This window comes from Salminus brasiliensis, chromosome 20 (assembly GCF_030463535.1).
Source record: "Salminus brasiliensis chromosome 20, fSalBra1.hap2, whole genome shotgun sequence".
Taxonomy (NCBI): Eukaryota; Metazoa; Chordata; class Actinopteri; order Characiformes; family Bryconidae; genus Salminus; species Salminus brasiliensis.
Genome location: NC_132897.1, coordinates 19591287 through 19615641, shown reverse-complemented (window position 1 = coordinate 19615641; position 24355 = coordinate 19591287). Strand labels below are relative to the sequence as shown.

Here is a 24355-nt window from a genome sequence, read left to right as displayed (position 1 = left end):
CAGTCAATTTGTCCTCCCACTTGATGAGTAGCAGTTAGACCATTGTGCCACTCAAGAGCTGTGAAATTACACTATATAAGATTATGTAGTCACCTCCAACAAAACATGATAACCATCTTATAACCCACTTATAATTAAATGTAATGATGAAATTTTAGTGTGAAAATTTGCAGCCACATGTTCAGAACACTCAGTTACACTATGACTTGCCTAAAGCTGCCAGCAGCGTCATGCTCTCTAAGGAGTCCTTCGGTTCATCTTCTAGATTTGACAGGGGTTTGCCAAAGATCTGAACGACCCAAAAGATTTGTGCTATGCACAACAAAACTAAATGCCTCCTCAAGCACCTCCATACTTGAGAAGAGCTGTAGAAAAAACTCTATACCCTTTTTCACAGGATATGGCTGAATATTTACCCACATGTCGAGTTGCACAGGATTAATTAATAACCTGAGGTAAATTTTTACTGCTTGTTTTTCAGAATGTAAAAGGTGCTGGAATCTTTACTGACATGGGAGTGTGTGTTCTGTAACAATGACTGACATGACGCTGCTCCATTTAGACCTCCCAATGTACAACTAATCCTGGCCCAATAGAGCTTACTTTTTTTTTTTCAAGTCAATCACTTAAAATGTTACATTGTGTGTGCAAATAGTATCTATGATCATTTTCATGATGCAGAATCTTTCTGGGAGTACATCTTGGGAACCACTGTTCGCCCAGTACTGTGAAATGACAGCAATCTCATAATGGCTATGAAACACAAATGTGGTCCTACTGAAATGGACAAAAATGACTGTTTTCAAAAGTAGGAAATTATTCTGATGGTAGCCACGACAGATAATGCATGTAGTGAGCCAAAATTATGCACTTTTCTATTTTTCGATCGGGATACACAAAGTAATTTGCGGTTCAAAAATGTGACAGAAACCTGACTCACATTTATAATTAGGCTGGAACGATTTTGATGCATTATCATATGGTAGTCACTCTGCGCCAAAGCAAAAATGGATGAAAAAATGGCCTCACTGTTCCTCTTCGTTTGAAAGGGTATATTTCTCTTGAGCAAGAATGCGTGGGAGTGTCCTTAACCAAGCATGAATCACAGCCGAAATTAGCTAGCTGTTAGATTACTCAGGTAAACGAGTCCATGACATGAGATTTTGCACTCCTCACTCAAGAAACTTTTAATTCTGGTGCCTGAGCAAAGGATGGACAAGGAGGAAAAAAAGGAGGAAAAGGAGAGGGGGGGGGGGGGGGGAGGCCTGGCTGTGGCGACATGCTTCAGACATATGCGCTCCTTGAGGTTTAAAGTGAGAGGGGAGGGCGCAGTGACTTTCCTAATAACCCTACAGTGCATCAGCAGTTGTGGTTTGAGTTATTACCTGTCAAAGACCCCTAGCCCCCTCCAGGTTAGAGCTGCACTCCTCTGGGATTGCTTAGCTGTCTAAGGCAGGAGGGGGAAAACACTCTATCCACAGTGGTTCTCTTGAAGATTGGGTGTGGATGATATTGTCGCCGCCATAAGGTTACCTTTAATGTCGGCATGATCGTTTTCTAATTTGAATGTATGTTAATTCACCAAGGGAACCACTCTAAGAGTATCAAACACATCTGTTCCTTTTCCAGTTAAGACTGTCCACATTTAGAAACAGTCTCTAGACTCTGGAAATCATAGTTTTTGTGATCTCATAAACCAATGCATACACATATGTCCATGATGGACCAGTAAATCGAGAGAAGCAATCATTGCACCTAACCTGCGGTTGATCCCACAAATCCTCTTACCATCACTCATAAATAAAATCCTACATACTTGAACTCATCCACTAGGGCAAGTTCCTGGAGGGAGCATGGCATTATTCTCGGAATACAATCAGGGCTTTATACTCGAAGGTGCTGATTATTATACAGACCGCCTTGCACTTAGCTGCACACCATTCAAGTAAGAGGCCAGCAGGTCACCTCCCGCCCCCAGTTCCTCAACAAGAAGCCCTCCTGCCCCAGGCTACACCTTGCTATCCTGTCAATGAATGTCATCAACAGGAGTGGACGCAAGGCACAGCCATGATTGGATCCAATGGCAACACTTGACAAGCTAGAATTAATGCAGGGAACAAGAAACAGCGGGTGGTCATGTGTTTTGTACATTTGTATGGACAAAAGTATTGGGACACCTGATCATTCATAGTTTCTTCTGTAATCAAGGGTATTAAAAAGAGTTTATCCTGCTTTTGTTGGAGTAACTGTCTCTACTGTCCAGGGAAGGAATGGAATGGTCCGTCTGGAATTAGGCATATCTGCTCCAGAGAGTCCTATTCTGTTGGCAGTACTTCTCTACAAGGACTAGACAAGCTGTGTATGTGTGTCTGCAATATGTACAACTTAAAGTAGCTGAATGCATTCATGGGAAGGGGTGTCCACAAACATTTAAACAAATAGTGTATATCTGTCTTGAACACATAACAGCAAAAAAGAAAGAGTTGGTGTTAGCCCTGGCTTGTGGGTGTGGTTTGAGGACACTTGAGCCAGAATGGAGGGACACAGAGTGTAAAATATGAGTCTTTCTAGTCTCCAACAGTCTACTGGGATAGAGCATAGGGGTATAAATAGGCTTCGAGAAACAAAACACAGGTGAACACCTTGGCCTACTCAGCCCGCCGATTCATCCTGTCCGGCTCTTCATCCTGCAGGTGCTGCTTGACCACTCCCCCACTGCAACATACCTCAACCGCAATCAGGCCGGACAGCCATTCAGGCTCTAGCCAACTCCCCCTCAGTGAGAGAGGAAATCAGCCACCACTATCTGAGCCATGTCAAATTTACCATACCATACATACCAATGCTAATATCAAGGGTAAAAGGGTAACCAAACAAGTAGTAAGAGAGATTAAGGACCATCCACTTGATGAAAAGACACACTTTCTCAGTGGTGCTCTACCCAGTGTGTAACAGACCTTGTTCAACTAATATACAGCACCAGACTGTGCTTCCCTTCACCACCTGGGAAAACATGGGCCCCATCCCTCTGTCTAAACACATCAGTCTGCAAGAGACAAAGGTGGAGCAAAGTCAGGTGAATTCATCAGTGGGCCCCCACAGAGAACTGCCTTCACTCAGTGAAAGGCCTGTTGGCACTGCTCCATCCACTGGACCATTTCTGGCACCCTTTTTAGATGAGATCAGTCAGCGGGCTAATGACACCCGGTTAATTAGGCCCAAATCTGCATTAGCATCCAGCCAGCCCCAGAACCCAGAACTACATTCTACCTCCTATTTGGTCTTGGATCTCCCACAGGTCACAGTTGTTGCAGTGTTCAATACATTTCGGAATAGACCTGTACATGACTCTAGTGAAGGCCTAGATACCATACCTCTACCCATTCAACTGCATAACTCTTTGGGTTTGCCTTGATCCCTGCTTGCTTACAGGGCTTTAGGATGGCTCTGAAATGCTGCACATGCCAATCGTTGCTATAAATGATTGTATCATTGAAGTAGGCAGCGCTGTATGCACAGTGAGGGCAGAGAATTCTGTCAACGAGTGGCTGCAGCACCAGACAGCTCAAATAGAAGCATTGGAAATTGGTGCAAGCCAAATAGTGTGGAGAAAGCTGTATTTTTGTGGGATGCTGGAGTCAAGGGGATGTGTCAGAAACCCTTTGTTATGTTGATGGGAGCAGTACCTAATCTATATCCGGCACTGGATAGGCACTGACTTTAGACACTGTGTTGATTCTTTGATAGTCAGCACAGACGAGAACTGTCAGGTTTGGGGATAAGCATCATGGGACTGCTCAAGTCACTGTGGAGCATAGCCATGATTTCTACCTGCATTTAATTTGGGAGTATTTGGGAAAATGATTATAAGTCATTGTGAGGTGTTCTGAGATTAGTAGGGCTATGTAAAAGCAAAAACACACTGAAATAATCATTTGGCAGCATGGTAACATTTGCTTTTTGGAATGGCTTGAGGTGATGAGGGTTCTATGACCCAGTTTATACCTGGTCACTTCATGTGGTCAGTAACTGGATTGTTTCCTGATTTTAACCACGTGTTTACACTGGGTAGTCAAATGCATGTGCAGTTAGTCAGACTAAAATCCGAACGCTCTGTGGGACGGAACATGAAAATTTGCTCGTCCATGACTATCTTCCTTATAGACACTGATCACGTTCCCAGCAACGCACTGCATGGGTAGATGTTTCTGTTGGACTGGGACTGGTTTTGGTGGTGGAATGTGTCTTGGAAGAAAGGATAAGTTTACATTGATTCAACATGTGGCTTAAATGTGTTTCGGACCACCTCCTGAAGGGGGTTGAGTATCTGTTTTAAATGAGTCTTGGATGCATTTACACTTCATCCAGATATATCCAGATGTAATCCTGATACTCAAGATGCATAAAGTGATAATGTATAAACAGGGTCTTTTGTACCACCACCAGGTACCATCTTTTAAAAGATTATATCTAGTATATCTAAAGTTCATCTTCTCTATTTGACCATCTTACCTACTAGGCAACCTCTCAAACATGCCTTGTGACCTCAAATGGCCATTGCTGAGTAATTTAGAGCATGACATGAGGAGTAAAACAAGCACTTTATCGCCTCCTATAAACCCACGCAACTGCATGCCTGTGTTGTAGGTGCAGGCCTGACATTTTTAAGCCAGGAGCAAATTCTCCTGCTCTAAGTGACCTAGTTTGTGGGTCGTGATGCTTGACCATGCCCCCACAGCCACAATGGTCATGTAAAAATGACTTACGATTGTTTTTGGTAGGGAAAGAAATTGTGAAATATGTATGATATGGGCCCTCTAAGGTGACTCAACCCAAGGCAGCTTTGCAGAAGGATTTGTGTGGTTAAATATTCATGTGGCGGAGAAGCTAACTTTGATAGTGATGGCTGATGACAATATCCACACAAATATGATCAGTGCAGCCTATCTTCCTGTTATACCACCAATTTGAAACCTTTCAGCGACCCATTATCCAAAGTACACTATTCAACGATTTGTCATATTTGCCTCGTTCACAAACAGTCGCCAGCGTGGACGAAAAAAAAAAAAGAACAGCACACAGAATGTAATTGTCAGCCTTTGTTGTGATTCCTATTCACAGGAGCCTTTTGCATCTGACGCTTGTCAGGGTTGCGATTGACAAACTACAGCAGACTCAGTTCCACAAAAATAATCACGCAAGGTGAAGCCTTTTTTCATGTGGTATGATGCATAGCAGATTCACACTGTCAGAGTCCTTTTTAAACCTGATTGCCAGGCTGAGTCTTAAAGCGCAGCAAGGAAACACACTCTTATTAGGCCTCTATCTCACATCAGAAATAAACAACAAAGGAATTGGATAGTAAGTGTGATGTGCCTGAATTGCAGCTTGTTCATTTTTTTAGCCCAAAAGATTACAGCCCAGATGGAGCATGGCTGAAAATGTTAACAGTAGAGTGTAGCGTCAGAATATTTGTTCGCAACTCAAGTTCATGCATAATTTAGTATTAGTCACTATTCTCAATTTCGCATTTCTGTAAGAGAAAAGAGAAATTGGAGCGTCTTCTGAATTCTAATTGATTTAAGGGTGACTCCCCATCGAGTCCCTATTTCACACACACACAAAGAAGCTGTTGCTTACTCGCAAATATGCAACTAATTGTATGGTGTTTATTTCTTGTTGGATTCATGAAAACAGCAGGGAGAAAAGCACACCTGCAGCTTTAGCACGTGGAGGGCATGGATTATGCTAAACAGGACACACTTTCTTTCTGTCTCTCCAGAGTTTCAGAGTTTCCAAAATGTCTGTGGCTTTTCTAGGTGTCAGACAACTGGCAATATATTGCACATGAAGTTTCTTTAGGGCATTTGTGTTTGTGCAACACTGCACAGTAGAATAGTGCAGAACCACCCCTGCATCCTAAACCTCCCCTTCAGTCCTTTGAGATCATACAAGGATTTGCTTTGCCTTTCTGGCCAGCATTTGAGCAGTTTTATCTGAGGGTTTTCTTGACTTCCACAAATCCCCTTAACTACCATTTCTTAATGATATTTTGGACAGTGGAAAGAGAGCGTTGGAAGCACTGATGTCTTTATAAAGGCTTCCCTTTTTTGTAGGCCTCACAAAGCTAATTCTTAGCCATTTGCTTAGAGGAGCCCATGGTTGTTGATTAGATTAGATTAGTACATGTTTTGCAGAGTCATTGGATGTATGACAGCTGACAAGTCCTGATGATGATCCATGATCTGCCTAATCAGTTCTAATGAGTAAAATGTAGATACTTAGATGTATACAGAGACAGATACTTCACAACTGGGTGTCCAAATTTTTGCACATATTAAATAAAAACAATAAAATACTTCTAATAATAACAACTCTAGCATAACAAAAAAAACTGTCCTCTTCCACATTAATCTGCTTTCCTACTCAGCTCCACAATATCCATCAGTCAATTAAGCTCTCCGTTCAGCTCAATGACAGCAATCAATCATGCTACCACTAAGACAAATAACTACTGTCCAACATACCCCATCAAGCAGAGGAGGAGGGAACTATTTTCCTGTCTTTCTTAACCTTTATTAGATCCTCAGCTAATTCTATAATCACATTACCTTCGCTGATAATTTGGCAATAAGTATCTTATTTTAGTCAAACAGCCCCAGTGTCGAATGGATAAAGCAAATCTCTCTGGCAGATTTATCCACTTTTGCCAGATGGCAGGTAGCAAATAGGAAGTGTCTGTGGTGTAACAGATGTGTCCACTGTGTACCAGGTGTGTCCAATGTGTAACAATTTCATTTGTCTTTCTGTTTGGCAGATATTTCCGGTCGGGAGCCCCTCCAGTGATCAACCCGCTCAACACCCATTTCCCACGGGACACCATCATCCCAGGGTCCTTCGCTGTCACTCTGACATGGACGCTGCCCAACCGCACCACAGGGGTGTTTAATGTCACCAGCCCACTCCCTGGAGACTGGTTCCTGGCTGCACACCTACCAAAGGACGAAGGGAAAATCTCTGTCAAGGTGAGACAGGCAGTTTAAAATAAATAAATAAATAAATAAATAAATAAATAAATAAAATCAACACAGTTCTATGTTTCAGTTTACATCTAAATTCTGAAGAACATATTTACATATTTGATTGAATTTTTATGTATTCAATTTGTTTTTATAGTTTTAAATTTTTTAAGTGATATTTATATGTTTATTGCCTTTTCAATGCATTAGTGACATAAAACTTTAATATAGCCTTTTAATAAAGTACTTACTTGCAAAATTAATCTTTTCAGTAGATATCTTTTTATGTAATTGCAATAATAATACATTTCCTAGACCTGTGGCTTTCATTTCTGAGATTCCATTGCTCTTGAGTTCCCAATCTTTTCTTTCAGCAGAACACCTTTTGTCATAAGTCCACCTTAGCATTTTTCATAGATTAATGGTAAATTATAGAGATGTCCCGATCAAATTATTTCCCCTGGTCAAATGTGCATGTTTAATTTTATTTGTTTAGTTTGATCTGTCCATTTAATCTGTTAATGAACTGAGCTCTAAATATTTAGGAGGGTTAGTCACTAAAAATGACTTTATAAATATAAATATAATTTAAAGTAAACTGTCACGCATCATTAATTTTTGTACAGGCTCACAACATATGTTGAACAGAAACAATATTAGCAGTAAATCATCTATAACCCTTGACGTCATGGTTATCACTGGCGATAACAAAATGCAATTTGATATAAAAAAGTATTAAATACTTCTCACTTGTAACTAAAATATGAAATGTCAGTTGTTAAATGTTATTTTAAAATTTAAATGTAATGAATAAAATAAATAATCTGAAAGTAAAGATGCTAAAACATTCAGTCAATTCCACATTTGTGTTTGTAAGTATAAGAAAATGTATTTCATTACTGAATCTGCATTTAATGAAAAAGTTATTTTTGTTTTAAAGAAAGATAAAACAGCTGTTACAAGCGTTTGTTCTTAATATTGAATCAAGAGGAAAAAATGTGTAGATCTCAACCTGTATCTGTATAAGTAATAAGTCAGAATGCAAATTGCTTTTCTTTATCAGAAAGGAATAAAAAACAAACAAACAAACAGCAGGTTGTACTTAATCCAGGGAGTACTTATAACCTGTACCTTAATTAAACAAGTGCTGTGTGCTCATGCAAAGAAAGTCATTTAAAACACCCACTTTTTTTTAAAACACTTTTTTTCTTACAGACAGACTTAAGATTTACTTTCGTCTGCGGACCAAAATTCTAGCAGTTCTATTTTTTTTTTCTCTGGAGAAAAACAGCCAATAAAATGCATTTACTTCTTGAAAGAACACAATTATTGGGGTTACAGTCAGGGTCAATCATGCATCTTGGGATATGCTTAAATTATAATGTGTCAGCAGTTGCTAAATTAGGGCCTAATAATGGCTTTCTGCAAATCAACACTAATGTACAGCAGGCTGTACTACTCACATTGTTCCCCTTGGGGAGGAAATTGAAATGAAGAAAAAAAAAAAAAAAAAAAGAGAGAGAGAGAGCCAAGCAAATGGAAAACATTTAAAAGAGTCATGTTCTTGAGACCCAGACTAGGATTCATGCGCTAATATTCTGTATAATCGTGTGTAAATTAGCAAGTGATTTGCACTTAGCACCGCCATTATCTTCTCCCTAATGGATATAGAACTAATTTCGAGGCTGCACATAAACATTTTAAAGCAAATGCACTTTTCATTGCTTGTTGAGTCAACAGTTTTCTTTACTGAGCAGAAAAGGACTGTGAAATATGTGGGCTGCATGACAACACACAGGAATAATGGACAGACAGCAGTCTGCTTATTGTTATCGTCACAGAATGAGCCCAGTCTCTCACATAATAGCTTGCATATAGCCTGATTATCTCTGAAGCTTAAAGGAACGTGCCAGCTTTTTCCAGCCTAAGGTTCATCTGTAGCATGCAAAGAGGTAAACAACGAATATCCATGTGGTACCAGATGTAAATATAACTTCTATCCACAGTCGAGAGCAACAGGAAAAGAGTGAAAGTAAAAGCATACAGTAGATACTGACGAAGCACTGGCTGGAAGAGGTGCCGCTGCAGGGATTGCAAATGGCCAAGGGGAGAGGCAATGAAGGTGCTAGCTGGGTGATGTGCTAAAAGCTAACCATACCCAACTCTACTGCAGTCTCTAGACGTAGCTAACCACACACCTTGGACGACTGGACACACAGACACAGCTAGCACATCCAGGACAATAGCACAGAGACGTACAAACAGCTCCGTCAGGCTGGGCTAGGTCAAGTTTGAGCCAAGCTATGCAATGTGGCTGTGAGCTGTTGCAAGGACATAACCCAGCACATCCAATAAGTCAGCACTCAATACCCCATAACGAGAAAGTAAAAAGTTTCGCATAGACAATTATATAAGGTCTCACGACTGGCAATGCATATAAAAGCAAAAACCAAGCCATGAGGAGGAAAGAACTGCCTGTAGAGCTCAGAGACAGGATTGTGTGGAGGCACAGATCTGGATAACGCTACAAAAATTTCTGCTGCACTGAAAGTTCCCAAGAGTACAGCGGCCTCCATAATTCTTAAATGGAAGACATTTGGAACAACCAGGACTCTTCCTAAAGCTGGCTGTCCCACCAAACAGTAGTTGGGGGAGAAGGGCCGTGATAAGAGAGGTGACCAACAACACACCAAATGGTGACCAAAGTCCAAGAAAGGCCACTCTGGCTGCGCTCCAGATGGTCAACCATCACTGCAGCACTCCACCAATCTGGGCTTTATGGCAAGGTGTCCAAACAGAAGCCTCTTTTCAGGATAATACACATGAAACAAGATTCTCTGGTCTGATGAAACCAAGATTGAACTTTTTGGCCTCAAATCTAAGCATCATGTCTGAAGGAAACCAGGCACTGCTCATATATCATCTCTGCAGTGAAGCATGGTGGTGGCAGCATCATGTTGTGATGGGGGGGGGGGGGTAGTAGCTGTGACAGGGAGACTAGTCATGGTGGATGGTAAGCTGAATGGATGAAAGCACAGAAATATTCTTAATGAAAACCTGGTCCAGAGCGCTCAGGACCTCAGACTGGGCCAAAGGTTCACCTTTTAACCAGACAATGACCCCAAGCACATATTCAAGACAACACAGGAGTGGCTTAGGGACAACTCTGTAAATGCAGCCAGAGCCCTGACTTGAACCCAATCGAACCTCTCTGGAGATACCTTAAAATGGCCACTGCCAGCCATCATCCAACCTGAGCTTGGGAGTATCTGCAGAGAAGACAATGGCAGTAAATACACAAATTCAGGTGTGCAAACATTGTGGCATCATACTCAAGAGAACTGGAGGCTGCAGTTGCTAAATTAAGTACTGAGTAAAGGGTCTGAAAACTTATGTCAATGCAGGATTTTTGTTTTTCCTTTTTAACAAATTTGCAAAGATTTAGCAGAAGGTTTTCCCTTTTCATTATGGGGTATTGATTGCAGAATAAGGGGGGGGGGGGTGTTACAACATAACATCTGGAATGATGGTGCATTGGTGGTGCAAAAGCTACATCCAATACTTTTGGGATGAGTTTTTTTTTTAATACCCTTGATCTCAGAAGAAACAACGAATGAGCAGGTGTCCCAATACTTTTGTCCATATAGTATATAAAGGCCTACATCTGAACTGCTGCTAATCAACGGTATGCTACAGATTCAGCAGATGAAAAACTGGACATTCTGGAGAAATCCAAGCAAGTCCATTCCTCAGAGATATTCAATGTTGCTTTCATCCAAAATCCTGCTTTTGGCCATGCACACAGTATAAGCAATTACCCAGAATGCATGGCTTGTGCTAAATGGCTCGTGATCAAACTGGTGAAGTGTGAACTCCATCCAGAGTGAAAAAAAAAATCTTCTTATATACACATGATATATGTGCCCAAAGACATCCCTGCTTTCAAAGTGATGTACTTTATGCCTATTTAATATGCAAAGACTCAACTTCTCTCTAAACCACAGAACATTTATAATTGGCTGCTTATAGTTGCTTTCCCTGTACATGTACATCAGACACACGGCAAACGTTCTCTTTATCACATCTGCTTGAACTATGCAGCTGTGTTTAATTAGCGTTCAACCTGGACATTTAAAGAAACACTCAATGTGCATTCAGTTCACGTAGAATTATTTTAGATTTAGTTTCAAAATATATTAAAGGCCATTTTCATTACCTTTTTTTTCCGTAAAAAAAAAAGCTTATTGGGAGTAAGTTTTCCATGCACAAGGAATTTCAGCACTGCATGATGATTAATTCACCATCACCATCTGCCTTTATTATAAAGAAAAATGTGCTTTTTCTTTGTGTTAATGAAGTTTTTATTAAAATGAATGTGTTCTATCTAAGAGTTTTTCAAAGTCTTCATATAAAACTGGAAAATAGTGCAACCGATTTCTCAAGTGAAGTATTTTAATTACAAATAGCACATTTAGCTTTAAAGCGTAGCCATTTTTAAAGGAAGAAATGTCATATCGGTGTCTGGGGATATCAGGTTTTAGCATAATTTTGGATGTCAGAAAAGAAAACTGCAAAGATGTAAAGATAAGAGAAGTCAATGTAAATTTTGGAGCATTTCTATTGGTCCACTTGCCACAAAAATGTAAAAGACCATTTAAATTATGTGAAAAAGTGGAAAAGAGCAAAACAATGAAGATACAAGTTTTTTGCAGGACAGTGACAATATTTTTTCGAAAGGATCAATATATAACTTGCATGGGGAACTGTGAACACACTGTTTTCAACTCTTTGGAATGATGGTTGGTGCTCCATCCAATACCTTTGGGGGTTGGGGATGAGGTAGTGTGGGATTCATGCAACATTCTCATCTCACTAACACTATTGTGGCTAAATGCAATCAAATCCTTGAAGCAATGCTCTAGATTCTGGTGTAGCGTTTCCTGGACAGTAGAGACAGTAACTGCAACAAAAGCAGGATAAACTCTAAACAGCCTATGACCTGCTGGATGTGGCTGAAAGTGTTATTACAAACTTCTGTTACCAAAGAATAGCCCCAGCAGTTTGTACAGAAGTCCCTGCAGTAACTGAATAATACACCTTAGTGTGTAAGAAGCCTTCGAGTGTTAAGGGTTCAGAATCAAGGGTTATGAACAAGATATGTTTATACCTCAACTCTTTGTGTAAGTCGTGCAAGTTGTTCGATGCCATTCCTTTTCTACATCTGAAGACCGAATACAAGTCTTACATGCAAAAAAGAACCTTTGGTGCTGAGGATACACCCTTGAGGTACACCTGCTGCAACTGCTCTACAAAGTCACACTGTCAGTCTTTGTCCTTCTATATGACTCTCCCACCACCTTGGCTGCACTTCAGACTTTCCCTTTAATTAACTGTAGGGGTTGCAGCAGTCAGGGATGTCTACACTGCTGGATAATGAACAATAATTCTGTTCCTCCTGCACTTCTTGCTTAAAAACACTATTCTTTTTGTTCTTCCTACTGGCATCCAATTACATGGGGCTTTGGGGCACCTTTGGGGGACCTGAGGAGTGACCAAAGCAGGCGGTGCACTCACAGAAGGACCTAGCTGGAATGGATAATTGGTGCAAGGGAGGATACAAGGATAGAGCTTCACTGGAAGAACCAAATTTTTATTCATTGAGCTCTGCACTGCAACAGTGTGGACAGGGTCTGGGGTTTTCTCTCCTCCTCAGAGTGGGCAGAATCAGTGTTTTGTCAGGGGGACAAACCACTCGTAAAAGGACAAGCTGTCTTTTGGATGTTTTGGGGAAAGTACTGCACCAAATGTCTCAAAATTATTATAGGCAACTTATGAGTCTGCATGAAAGCTCTGTGACAAAATAGCTCGAACATTACAAGGTCCAGCACTGACTTATTATCAAAGCAAAGCCATAGAGCCATTCTTCAATCATTTAATGCCAATTGAAACTCCAAAAACTGCCAATCTCAGCTTTTTAATATGCTTTTCTCTGTTAGCCCAGATGGCCTAAATTTCATTGTCATAGCTCAGATGTTCACAGCGGGGGCTGTACTGGAAGGGGAATTCCATAAATTTTTCAAAATGTATGCATAATTCAATCACGGAGATGTAAACAATTCATTCATTGTAGTTTGATGTCAGAGGGTGTATTGCAGAGATACTTACTAACTCAAATTTTCTTACAGTGGTGATAGGAACCAGGGGTTGTGACTAGCTTACACAATTATAGCCAAATACCATCCAAAAGTATATTATCCAGTAAAACCATTGGAGTTTTTGTTTGTAATGTTCAGAATGACAAAAGCATAGATTAAAGAAAGTGGTCTTTGGATACTGTTTTTACTATTCTACATGTTCTCAGTCATGAATATCCTGTAAAATGTTTCATTTAATAAAATATTTAGATGTAGAATATAGTGTACTTTTCATTATCCGGTCTGCATGGTCTGTATATGGAAATTGAGCTGCGAAAACGGCTTTAGTTTTAATGTAACGTTACATTACAGACACAATTCAGTGCCATAAACATTTATATATTTGTGTGCCTCTTATTCAGGGTTATGCTAATGTTTTCGGTTGAGATTAGGTTATGCCTAAGGTTAGGGTTTTGGGTTTGGTTAAGAGTTGGGTTAACATCATAATAGGAAAACTAAATGACTTTATTGATCTCAAAGGAAATTTAGCAGCCAGTAGCAGTTACACAATACAGCTCAGTAATACAATAAATAAATGTACAAAAAAATATGCCCTTGAACGTAACCGGTATGCAGTAATACAGAATAAAGAATGAATAATGTGCAAGAGGTGGGGGTATCAGCAGTCACTTTGTTTGAATCTTAACCATTTAATTATGCAAAGATAATTTGATGAATCGCTGAAATCATCCTTCCATAACAATACCATACTTGCACAGCCATGTGTATTAGCAGGTGTCGTACAGGATTTGTACAGGATTGCTATTAAGGATGTTTGTGATTCAACCAATTGCACAAGCTCATTGACTCTGCATTTATTACCATTAGTTGTAAAAACTGCAGACCTTACAGATTCATACTGGATTACAAACACAGATCCCTTCAGCAATCTAAAATAAGTTCAATTACACTACCATACCAGGTACAACTAATCCAACTTGCACTGCCACCTTGAACATAGGGATGCATATGCATCCAGATAAGACTGATTTGCCCCTGCAGGCTTGATATTGTTAATCTAAGGACATAATATAAGTCAGTGTCTACTTTAGATTTAGTAACTGCAATGAAACGAATACATCAGTCACCTAATTGCAGACATCCTACCCCTCCCGGAAGCTTTGGTAGTCTCCCTCATATGGAAAGTGGCTCTACGGTGCCCGCAAACAGACAGACACAGCAAAAGAGCCAGGATTGGTCTCTCTAATGTGCGAATAGACCCATCAATTCGACCTCTCTCTTTTCACCGTCCATTATTTCCGGTTAGTGTCCTGCAGTGGTCAAAAATACAGTTCATCCCAGACTCCACTACAGTGTACCCCTGTTTACCAGGAGTCACAGTCACAGACTGTTTGCAACAGTGACTTTTCTGCTGCCTATGGTGGTTAAATGACTGTAAAAGACATGCTGAGGTGAGGTAACAGTTGGTGGTCTTGTATTAGAGCATTTGTCATTATTTAAACTAGCTGGTTAGCTGTGCTACTCTATTGCTACTTTATTTGAGTCTTTCGGGAAGAAAGCGAACTTGTGTTGCCTCCCTGAAATGAGTTTTTGGTGGGATGTCCGTAATTGAAGTGCGGGCATACTTGCAGGCCCTCGCAGGTTAAGGGCTAATTGCGTGTATTGGAGGGAAAATCTGGCATGTTGTCGTAGCAAATTTCTTCCAACCCCCCTGGTCAGTATGGCTCGAGTAACTCCGTGACAAACAACAGCTTGCACTGTGGCAGCTCCACTGATGCATGGTACAATAGTGCACAGAGGCTAACCATTATGGCAGTGCTAGAGAGCGCTAGTTTCCGCTCTTTCTGCTGATGAGCTCCGTGCAAGTCTCTCTGCGGCTAATCAGAGGGCAGCTCGGCGGCCGTGCAGTCACATAAGCAGATGGCTATGGCACGGACAGGGAGATGAGAGATAGAGGGAGAGAATGAGAATAGTGGGAGGATGAAATTGAGGAAATCACGGCAGCATGGATGAGCTAGCCATCTCTTCTTTCTGGAGCTGCCATGGGAATTTAGCAGTGACCAGAAGCTCTATGGACTGACAGTTTGTCTCCATCTAACCAGACTCTGAGCATGAATCAGTAGACTAATTGGAAGCTGTCAGCAGCCTGGAGATATGATTTCAACCCACTGCAACAGTGTTCGTTTTGGGCAGATGCCACACAAAGAAAGGGAAACTGTCAGTTTTGTGGCGGTTTGTTTTCTCTGTTGTATTTTTAATTAGCTGTCTTCGACAGACCAAAACCAGTCTGCATTATTAACCCCATGGTGAGGCAGAAAATCAAAGGCACATCTGCCCTTTAACTCTGTCGAATCGAGTGTCTCGCTGGTGATCCGTTCGGAGAATCCGGCAGTGGCCCCTTTAACTCGGTTAAATCTGCTGCCAGAGGAGTCATGGTGTGTGCACGTCCTTGTTGGACACGGTAAAACGAGTCTGCCTGAAGAATCAGTGCTTATTGTGTGCTGCTGTGTTTTCTCTCACCATATAAAACATCCCAGCTCCAGTCTCTTAAGTAAATTATGCAAAAGCTGGATGCAGTCATTAGTTTTCTTTATTCAAATTCAGAGAATACTGAATTGTGAATAAATATTTTGAGTTGAATCGAATCATGGGTGAGTTTCTTGTTATACTTCCGAAGAAATAATAGCCTATTGTTATGGTCACCCAAAAACCTTGTATTTCCAAAAAGAAACCTATTTTTATATATTTATATATATATATAAAATTGACATCAGGGTAAAAAATTTTATTTTTATTTTAATTATTTCAGTGCTCCATTTTAGAGCATTTCTATTAATCCATTTTTCAATAAATTGTGTCATTTTGTGAAAATGATGTAAAGGACAACTGCCAGATTCACATTAGATCAGAAAGTAACAAAATAAACTTGAAAAATGGAGTTGGGGTTTTGGCATGACAGAAATGTTATATTCCTGCTTGTGTAGTTTGTGAGACTAAATGTATATATAGTTTATAATAATAAAATATAGTTTTTTACTGTCTGATCTACTGTCAGTTTTTTTAGGATTACCAAAATTATTTCTATTTGAAAACAGAATAATGAGAGAGATTTTTTTATTATTATTTTCCTACAAGGTCACAGGTTTACATACTTTTCCATATTTGTATTTCCTTATTTTAGTGATAGAAATTTAATTAGTTCATTAAGAGGTGCAGTTACGTTTTACAGTGTATACAAACTGGCCTGAATGCCAAACATTCTAAAACATTCTCAAAAAAAAAAAAAAAAAAAAAAAAACTAAAATGCGACTCAGTTTAGCATTTACAATTTAGAATAGTCCTCCTGTCGTTTCCCAGCAGGAGCCAAAAGCTCCACATAGCCCACAGAAACCAGACACTGACCACAGGACAGCAGATCTCAGCTGGGTGATTTAAGCATAGACAGCTCCAGTTCCACATGCTGACCCGTTTTAACAGTGGTCATTGTGATCATGCACATGTCAACTGCTCTGGCAGCACAATTTAGTGATTTAGTCACAGCCAAATCTTCTGGTCATACCACTGATGATGCGTTGCGTAAGATAGGCTTAAGACGAGACAGAGGTATGTTGACCAAGAGCGAAGTTTGATCAAGGTGTGAAGTCTGCCTTAAGCCCCTAGGTCCCTAGAGCCTTTTGTGGTTCACAGCACACTCTAATAGTGTTTGCAAGAGCGAAGCAGCAGGGAAGGCATCTCTATTACAGAACCCAGGTTGCATGGCAATAAAATTTAATAAGGTGGCACTTAGGCTAATGCAGTCGCGTCTACAAAAAAAAAAAAGGACAGACAATGGCGGTCGGGAGTTAGAGCTGCTGCTAATGTAATACCTTGAGTCTGCACCCATCATCTATGTCATTGCTGAGTTACTAGGTGGCTGTGATCCTGATGGAGATGGGAAAATGTCTTGTACAAATTGTTGCATAGCAGGATAGAGCTGGTTGCTCCAGTACTGACAATGTGGATCACTGAAGGACCTTTGCTTGACATGAAGTAATGGGTTTTCTGAATAGTTTTGAAATCCAAGCTATGCTCAGATGTATTACATGTACTCTGTGCTTTAGAGTTTCAAAATAATGCTGGCAAAGATGCCTTTACACGTTCTTTTGGTTCCACACACTCTCCTCAACCAAACAGCCCTCAAGTGTACGTCTTCAGTATTTTTTGACAGGGAACATGAACTGAAAGGGAACTGAAACTATTCCTTTGCGGTTCTTTTTGAGGTTAAGGGGGCCTTCAAATGATGCAAAGATCATCAGACCATCATGTGGCAGCAGTACAATACATAAAGCCCTGCATTTACAGTTCAGCAGCTTCACATAATGTTCACATCAACCACCAGAATGAGAATTAAAGAAAATGACTGATGGTGTCAGATGGGCAGGTTTGAGTATTTCTAGAATTTTCAGTTTCAGAATGGGGTGATAAAGAAAACACATCCAGCGAGTGGCAGTTCTGCAGTTAATGCCATGTTGATGAGAGAGGTCATTGGAGAGTAGCTAGATTGGTTGGGACTGACAGAAAGGCTACCGTAACTCAGATAACCACTCTGTACGATTGTAGTGATTGCAGTAAAAATGCATAACTAAGAAAACCATTGAGCAGATGGGCCACGGCAGCAAAAGACCAGATCTGGAATCCACTTCTGTCTGCCAAGAACAGAAAACGAATGAATATCAGTTGGTCTCAGTTCAGTAAGGTCAGAATTTGGCACCAACTGAACGCATCCATGTGCCAGAGAGTCTAGGCTGGTGGTGTATTTTTGTTGGCAATGTACAAAATCGTGTTCCAAGATGGTCACAATTTACCATTTTCTAATGATTGCGCCATAAAACAAATCAAAAGCCCCCTCAAACTGGTCTGACAAATGAACATCACAGTGAGATCAGTGTTCTTCAGCGTTCTTCTTAGTCTCCAGATCTGAATCCAATAAAACACTTTCATAGAAAAGGAAATTCTAAGCATGGAAGTGCTCCTGAAAAAATCAGCAGGACTTGCCTGATGGCATCATCATGTCAAGTCAACATGGACCAGAATCTGGAAGAAATGATTCCAACATCTTGTGAAATCCATGCCAAGTAGTTTTGAGAGCAAAGGAAGCATCCCACCCAGCATCAGCATGGTCCTCCCAATAACCTTCTTGGAGAGAGTGTAGATATATGCACCATTAAGAGTGGTCACTTGCTCTCCTTGAACTGCCATTGGCTTATATAGGAGTTTAGTTCCTCATATAGTCGTGGACATTTGTACCACTTTGTTTTCTAAAAAGCAGCATCAGCAAAAGCTGAGCAAACGGGCAGCGCTGAGGCATAAGCAGTGGCATATGGGCTGCTCCTCATTCTGGCAGTTATTGTTTTGTTCGCGCATTCGCGTAAGGTTTAATAATAATGGCATGCTGGTAGAGCGGACATATTTTGCGTCCAGGAAACAATGCTGGTCCGAGGCCAGGAGAGGACGCAGACCGTTGGGGGGAGGGGAACGCGAAGGTTCGTAGGCAAGGCTAGGTCTGCCTTCTTCAGCACCAGCTGTGCCTGTACTTTATGCATGCAGCCATGCACAAACAACAGATGGGGCTCCGTCTCCAGTTTGTTATTTAATGGTGGCAGTGGTTTTTGCTCCCCTTTCGATCCTTATTATCCAGCCGAGAGCTTGGTTCCGCCATTTTGATTCGAGAACGGATGCGTTTCTCTGTTTGCTTAGCGGGGAGCACATCAGAAATCAACCACCTCTGTAATAGAGAAAGGAGGGCCCTGGAGAGCATTGGCAAATAGGGAACTGAATTGTTTAAGAGATGCTCTGTAGCACTGTTAACAAACCTGCTGTGTTTATTCATTAGAAGTCTTGGGTCATTTCGCTTATTTCGGTATACCAGCTATTGAAATGCAATTCCATGTAAATACGTAGTTGCAGGAATTACTTGTGCGTTCATGTTCAACTCTGCCATCGTAAAACCACTAACAGAGTTGATGGTAACAGAGTGTTGAACCCTGTTTCCTCTAGGATTTGTGTCAGCAGTGGTGGCATCTCCACCCCAACAACCAGAGATTATTTGAAAAGGTACAAAAATGACAAAATATGAAATAAGAGGTGAAATACAGTGTAGCTAGACTGCAAAATAAGCCTTTCATATGTACGGCAGCTTTCACCCTCTGTGAACTGGCTGCTTTCCAGCTGAAAGTTACAAGTTGTACAGGGCTAACATAGAAATGTTAGTTGAGGTAACCTGAGCTTAGCATTTGTTTGCTTACAAAAAGACTGGCTACTTTTCTGTGTACATTCTGTGTAGAGTCACATGTGATCTACTGTGGCTTGCTGTGGTCTCAATATGGTTTTAATTTAATGTAGTATAGTAAAAATGCTGCATGGCGGGTTGTGGTGCACTGAAGAATCGAGTGTTCAGAGTCATGAAGTGCCTGGTGTGTGATGGGCTTTACGTTACAATGTGAATGAATGAGCTTTTCGACTATTTTCAAAGATTACTGCTGAATCTACCTTTCTCTCTTCACTCCCCTCATATTTCTTCCTCCCTCTTCAAAAGCCTTCTGCAGAGTTTACAATTACGTTTGTATATATAAAATGTTAAAGTAACTTCCGGAAATACTTTTGCAGCAGCAGGTCGTGACATTTTTTCAAACTTCAAACTTTATACCACATCACATGACAGGCAAAGACAGTATGTGGCTAGCTCTAGAATGCGGGGTACGTGTCTTGCAGATAAACCTTTTTTCCCCAAAAAATTAAATCAATTTGGAATAGTAATGCTAGTTATATTCAACTTTTCATTATTCATATTGCTTTAATGTCATTTATAAGTAATTTAGTTAGAGTTATGTATATGAACTGTGGCTAAAATCTATCTTAAATATCATAAATAATGGAAGGTTGAATATAATTACAATTATTATTCTAAATGGATTAAATAAAGGCTTTTTTGGGGGGACGGGGGTTTATTTGTGAGACGAATCAAGAACACAACACTACCTTTTCATCACATTAAACAAGCTTAGGACAGGTGAGGGGCGTGCCCATCTTAATATTCAAATGGGCTTCCTCAAATATCATGTATGAATTAATATCTGTGAAAAAGTACAATTTATTTCGTAATTTCTTTTATATTTTTAGAATTTAAAGGGACATTATGTAACAATTGTAAAATAACAGCTTATTTAAAAAAAAAAAAAAAAAAAAAAACACTTTCCATTCTGCAGCTCACTGGATACCAGTTGAGTGATTTTAGCTCTGGGGTAACGTGCTCTGTTCTCTTTGTTCCAGTTAACGGTCTTGCGGCAGTTTTTTGTATCAGCTGGAGCTGTTTATTGATTTTTTGAGAAGATCAGTTCAAACATTCTTAAATTAATCAATCCTGCTGGAGATACAAATATGGATGGGTTTCTCAAGATCTTGTTGGGACATTAAACCTTTGATTCTGGCTGTTTTTAAGATGATAAAAGACTCTTTGGATGATGTTTTGATGTGGCCAGTGAAGGTGAGATCAGAGCTCGTTGATTTCAGACTGGGTCTTTAGTGTTTGGTGCTCTGGACTCAAGGTCTGCAGGGATTTTGCGTCGTTCCTCTTTTTTGTCGTTATTTAATTGGAGGACATGTTGCTTCATCCAGTTATTTGTGTGTACAACACACTGTACAATGAGACAGAAAATCTATAGGGCCAGAGATGACATGAGAGCAAGATATATCTGCATGTCATCTGCATGACTGTGTAAAAAGCAATTGAGTAGCTATGTTGATTTTATATATGTCTGTAGAATCATCCAGGGTTCATTATTCATTATTTAATGGTGGCAGTTTTCAGTGACTGAACAGACTGGAGGGGGCTGGTGATAGCTAACCATTAAGATTGGGAACCAAAGCTAGCTTTTGTCTTTTTTTACCAAAACATCAAAGGGCAGAACTTTCCATAATATGACTGCTGGAATGAGGGTTCCCATGCTGGTGTTGAAGGTGTCTTTATGCTCATCTATGGTTAATTTGCTCCCACCAGTATCCAACTTTTACCCATATACTTGAATTCTCAATAAAATAGTCTCTCCTACATACAAAAGCAAATGTGTTATCAATTGAAAACTTTAGACAGAATTTCTCCTCTCAGACTTTATTGAAAAAAATGGAAAATAACTTTTTTTCAATACTCAACCTGTGCTTTTGTTATCACCCACAATGATTCAACAATTAGCAGAGCAACACTACGGAAATGAAAATAGAAATGCTCACAGGAAGCACGCCCGATTGTCGTCATGCTGACAATAAATTGTCCTCTGCATGTCCATACATGAGGTCTTAGTCATTATACAGCAGACAGAAACCACATGCTGAGACTATTTTAGCCCTGGTGGCTGGCAGGATAAGTGATTGCTGGATGGCTAGTAGCGAAATGAATGAGCCCGCTAATCAAGCCGAGAGCGAATTAGACCTTGATAATACACAAGAGATAATGAGCGATGCATGGCTCCACAAACGGCCCGGGCAATGACACCTGCCCAGCGAAGCGGATCCACGAAATAGGCTGTAATGAAATGAGAATGTGTTCCATCACCATTAGCATGGACACCCTCCAGCATGCCAAGGCAGCTGAAGGGACTAGGAGTTGAAGGCGCTTATATGCTAAGGTGCACTCACAATAGGCCTATGATGGTATATGAACATGACACTAATGCAAGCTGGAGTCAAGTACTATGGTTCCAGGCGTAGGGTAATACAGGACGGTGTAGTATATGGGTTATACGGGTAAATTGGGACATGCAAGGCATTGTTTTATCCCATTCCCAAAGGTTTCAGTGAACTTAAAATATTTAATTTTGCTTATTCAGATGGTACTAGCTAAATAGCATTAACTGAAATAAAATAATGTTGTTCCCCTCAAATCCATCGTGAAATCTCTGTACAATATACACTATATAAACACAACAATAAGCCAAAAACAGCTCCCTCTACAAGACCTCTAAAGGTGGTATCAGTGGTGTCTGGCATCAAGACCTTCCAGCAGATCTTGTGAGGTACCTGATGTGAGGTAGATCTGCTGTGAACCAAACTTGTTATTCCAGTGGCCTCCACAGCTCCACATAATGCTAAACAAAACAGGACTCCTTGAACCAGGCCACCTTCTTCTGACACTCTGAGGTCAATTTCTGATACTTGCGTGCCCATTGTAATTGCTTTCACTGGTGGACGGGGGTCTGAATGTGCACTCTGACTGTATTGTGAAACATTCCTCCCACAATTATCAATAAATAAATGATTGTAGCTCTCCTATCTCTTCATCCCAGATGAGATTGAGACTTAATCGCTCTTGTACATCGCACATTGCACATGTGCCTAGAGCCTAGTCCAACACCCTGTTGCCAGTTTGTGGTCGGGCCCTCCATGCTGCTAATCGGGAGCCACCAGTCTAGTTATTTCCACATCCAAAATGTTAACTATTAGGCCCAACTGTTAAGTAATTGTCTAACATAGTCCAGCCCTTCACATGTGGCACTGTTATGAGCTTTTGCTGTTCATTGGAGACTTATATAGTTTTATATACTATATATACTCACACACATCTATTCGACATGTTTCCTGTTAATTATCGAATTTAGAATTCCCTACTGACGTGGTGTACATGGAGCATATTTCCGTTGTAGGTCACTGAAATTTATTACGCTCAAAGATACCATGACGAAGTTTGCGAAGAACTTCATGAATATACTGTGCCAATGGCATTAATCAGTTGTGATCACATTGAACCAGTTACTTAACCATTGTTAAGCATGTTCTCCACAACAGCTGGAAACAAAGGCACATGTTCCAGCTCTCTGTACCAACACAATCGTCTTTGTTGATCACTTGCTTTTTTTCTCTCTCTAAAAAATACATTCGACATGCTTTTGTGTTGAAGAATTAATGAAGATCTAATTATGAGATAACCACAGAGGCAGTGAAAAGCATTGTATAATTAACTGCACAGTACCGCAAGCCAATTAGTTCTTTCTTCTCCTTTCTTTGTTGGTTCCTTGAACAGTGGCGTTTCGGCCCTGGAAGTAGTCGGCAGTAGTTGCCAGGGACTGCCACTCTCTGCGTTATTGTTTTAGCATGCCGAGTTGACAGGCGCAGCGATAAATCAGCCGCTCGTTCGCTACCTTATGTAGTAATAACATGGCTGAGTGACCTCGTCGGGAAACTGTGGGTGATTTGCAGCAGGGTCTTTGACAGGACCGCCGCAAGGAATGGAGTATATCAGAATCAAACACACCCCCCTCCTTTCAACCACCACCAACTTTCGCCCGTCATTGCAGGTGAAAAGTACAGTACGCCACATCGCGACGAAAACCTCTGTTACATCGAACCCTCCTCTGAACCGTGACAGTAGAAGTCAATGGAAAAATAGATAGGTGTTCTTTCTTTCTGCTGGGGCACTGGATTGCTTGCACCTGTGGGTTCTGGGTAATTGTGTACAGGAGACGTGTGGGGAGAATTTCCGGTCTTAGAGAAAGAAAAAGGGGTCTTCTGGCTCTAATGGGATGAAGCAAGGAAGAAAAGGAGGAGGATGGAGGGGGGAGGGGGGGGTGCTTGCTTGCTGCTCGACAGTGATGAATGTCTTTGAGGGCAGGGGTACATGCGAGAAAGAGGCCAGGGGGTGAATGATGAAATGCTGCATTGTAATTTGGCAGGGTGTACCGTAATAAATAACACAAGCTCCTAGGCAACCCCCTCCGTCCCACCCCTTTCCTTCGCCTTAAACTTCCTTTCTTCTTTGCCTTCCCTTCCTCCCTCACCTCATCCTGCCATGCAATCTCCCCATGAAAATGTGTCCTTGCAAATCTATACAGCTCATCTGCTCTCTAATTGTAGCCCGCAACACCTCTGGCTCCTGCTAAAAGGAGCGTGCCTTTTACAGCTTGTGAAACTAATATAGATCTCTGGCCCACTGTAGTCTTTCGCCACTGGCCACCACAAAAAGGCAAGCAAGCATCAGCTGCGGATCTTGTTTCTTGTAGGCGCAGGCCTGGTACAGGCAGTGCTGGAGCAGGAGCTGAAATCGTTTCTTGGCAGTGCGAACACTTGTTTCCTTTTCTGTACATGTTTGAAGCATAAAAGGATACCGCCGTTTGATTTTACAAGAGTCGGAAAGAGTAATACAACTGTGAACTG

At 40.8% G+C, this 24355-nt stretch overlaps 1 protein-coding gene across 1 annotated transcript in view; it reads left to right on the top strand.

The window, feature by feature from the left end:
- tmem8b (transmembrane protein 8B) overlaps window positions 1-24355 on the top strand; it is a 221663-nt gene that overhangs the window by 75100 nt on the left and 122208 nt on the right. Inside the window, exon 3 of the mRNA XM_072664458.1 lies at window positions 6818-7025. Within this exon, the coding sequence (XP_072520559.1) occupies window positions 6818-7025 (208 nt within the window). The remainder of the gene's footprint in view (window positions 1-6817; window positions 7026-24355) is intronic.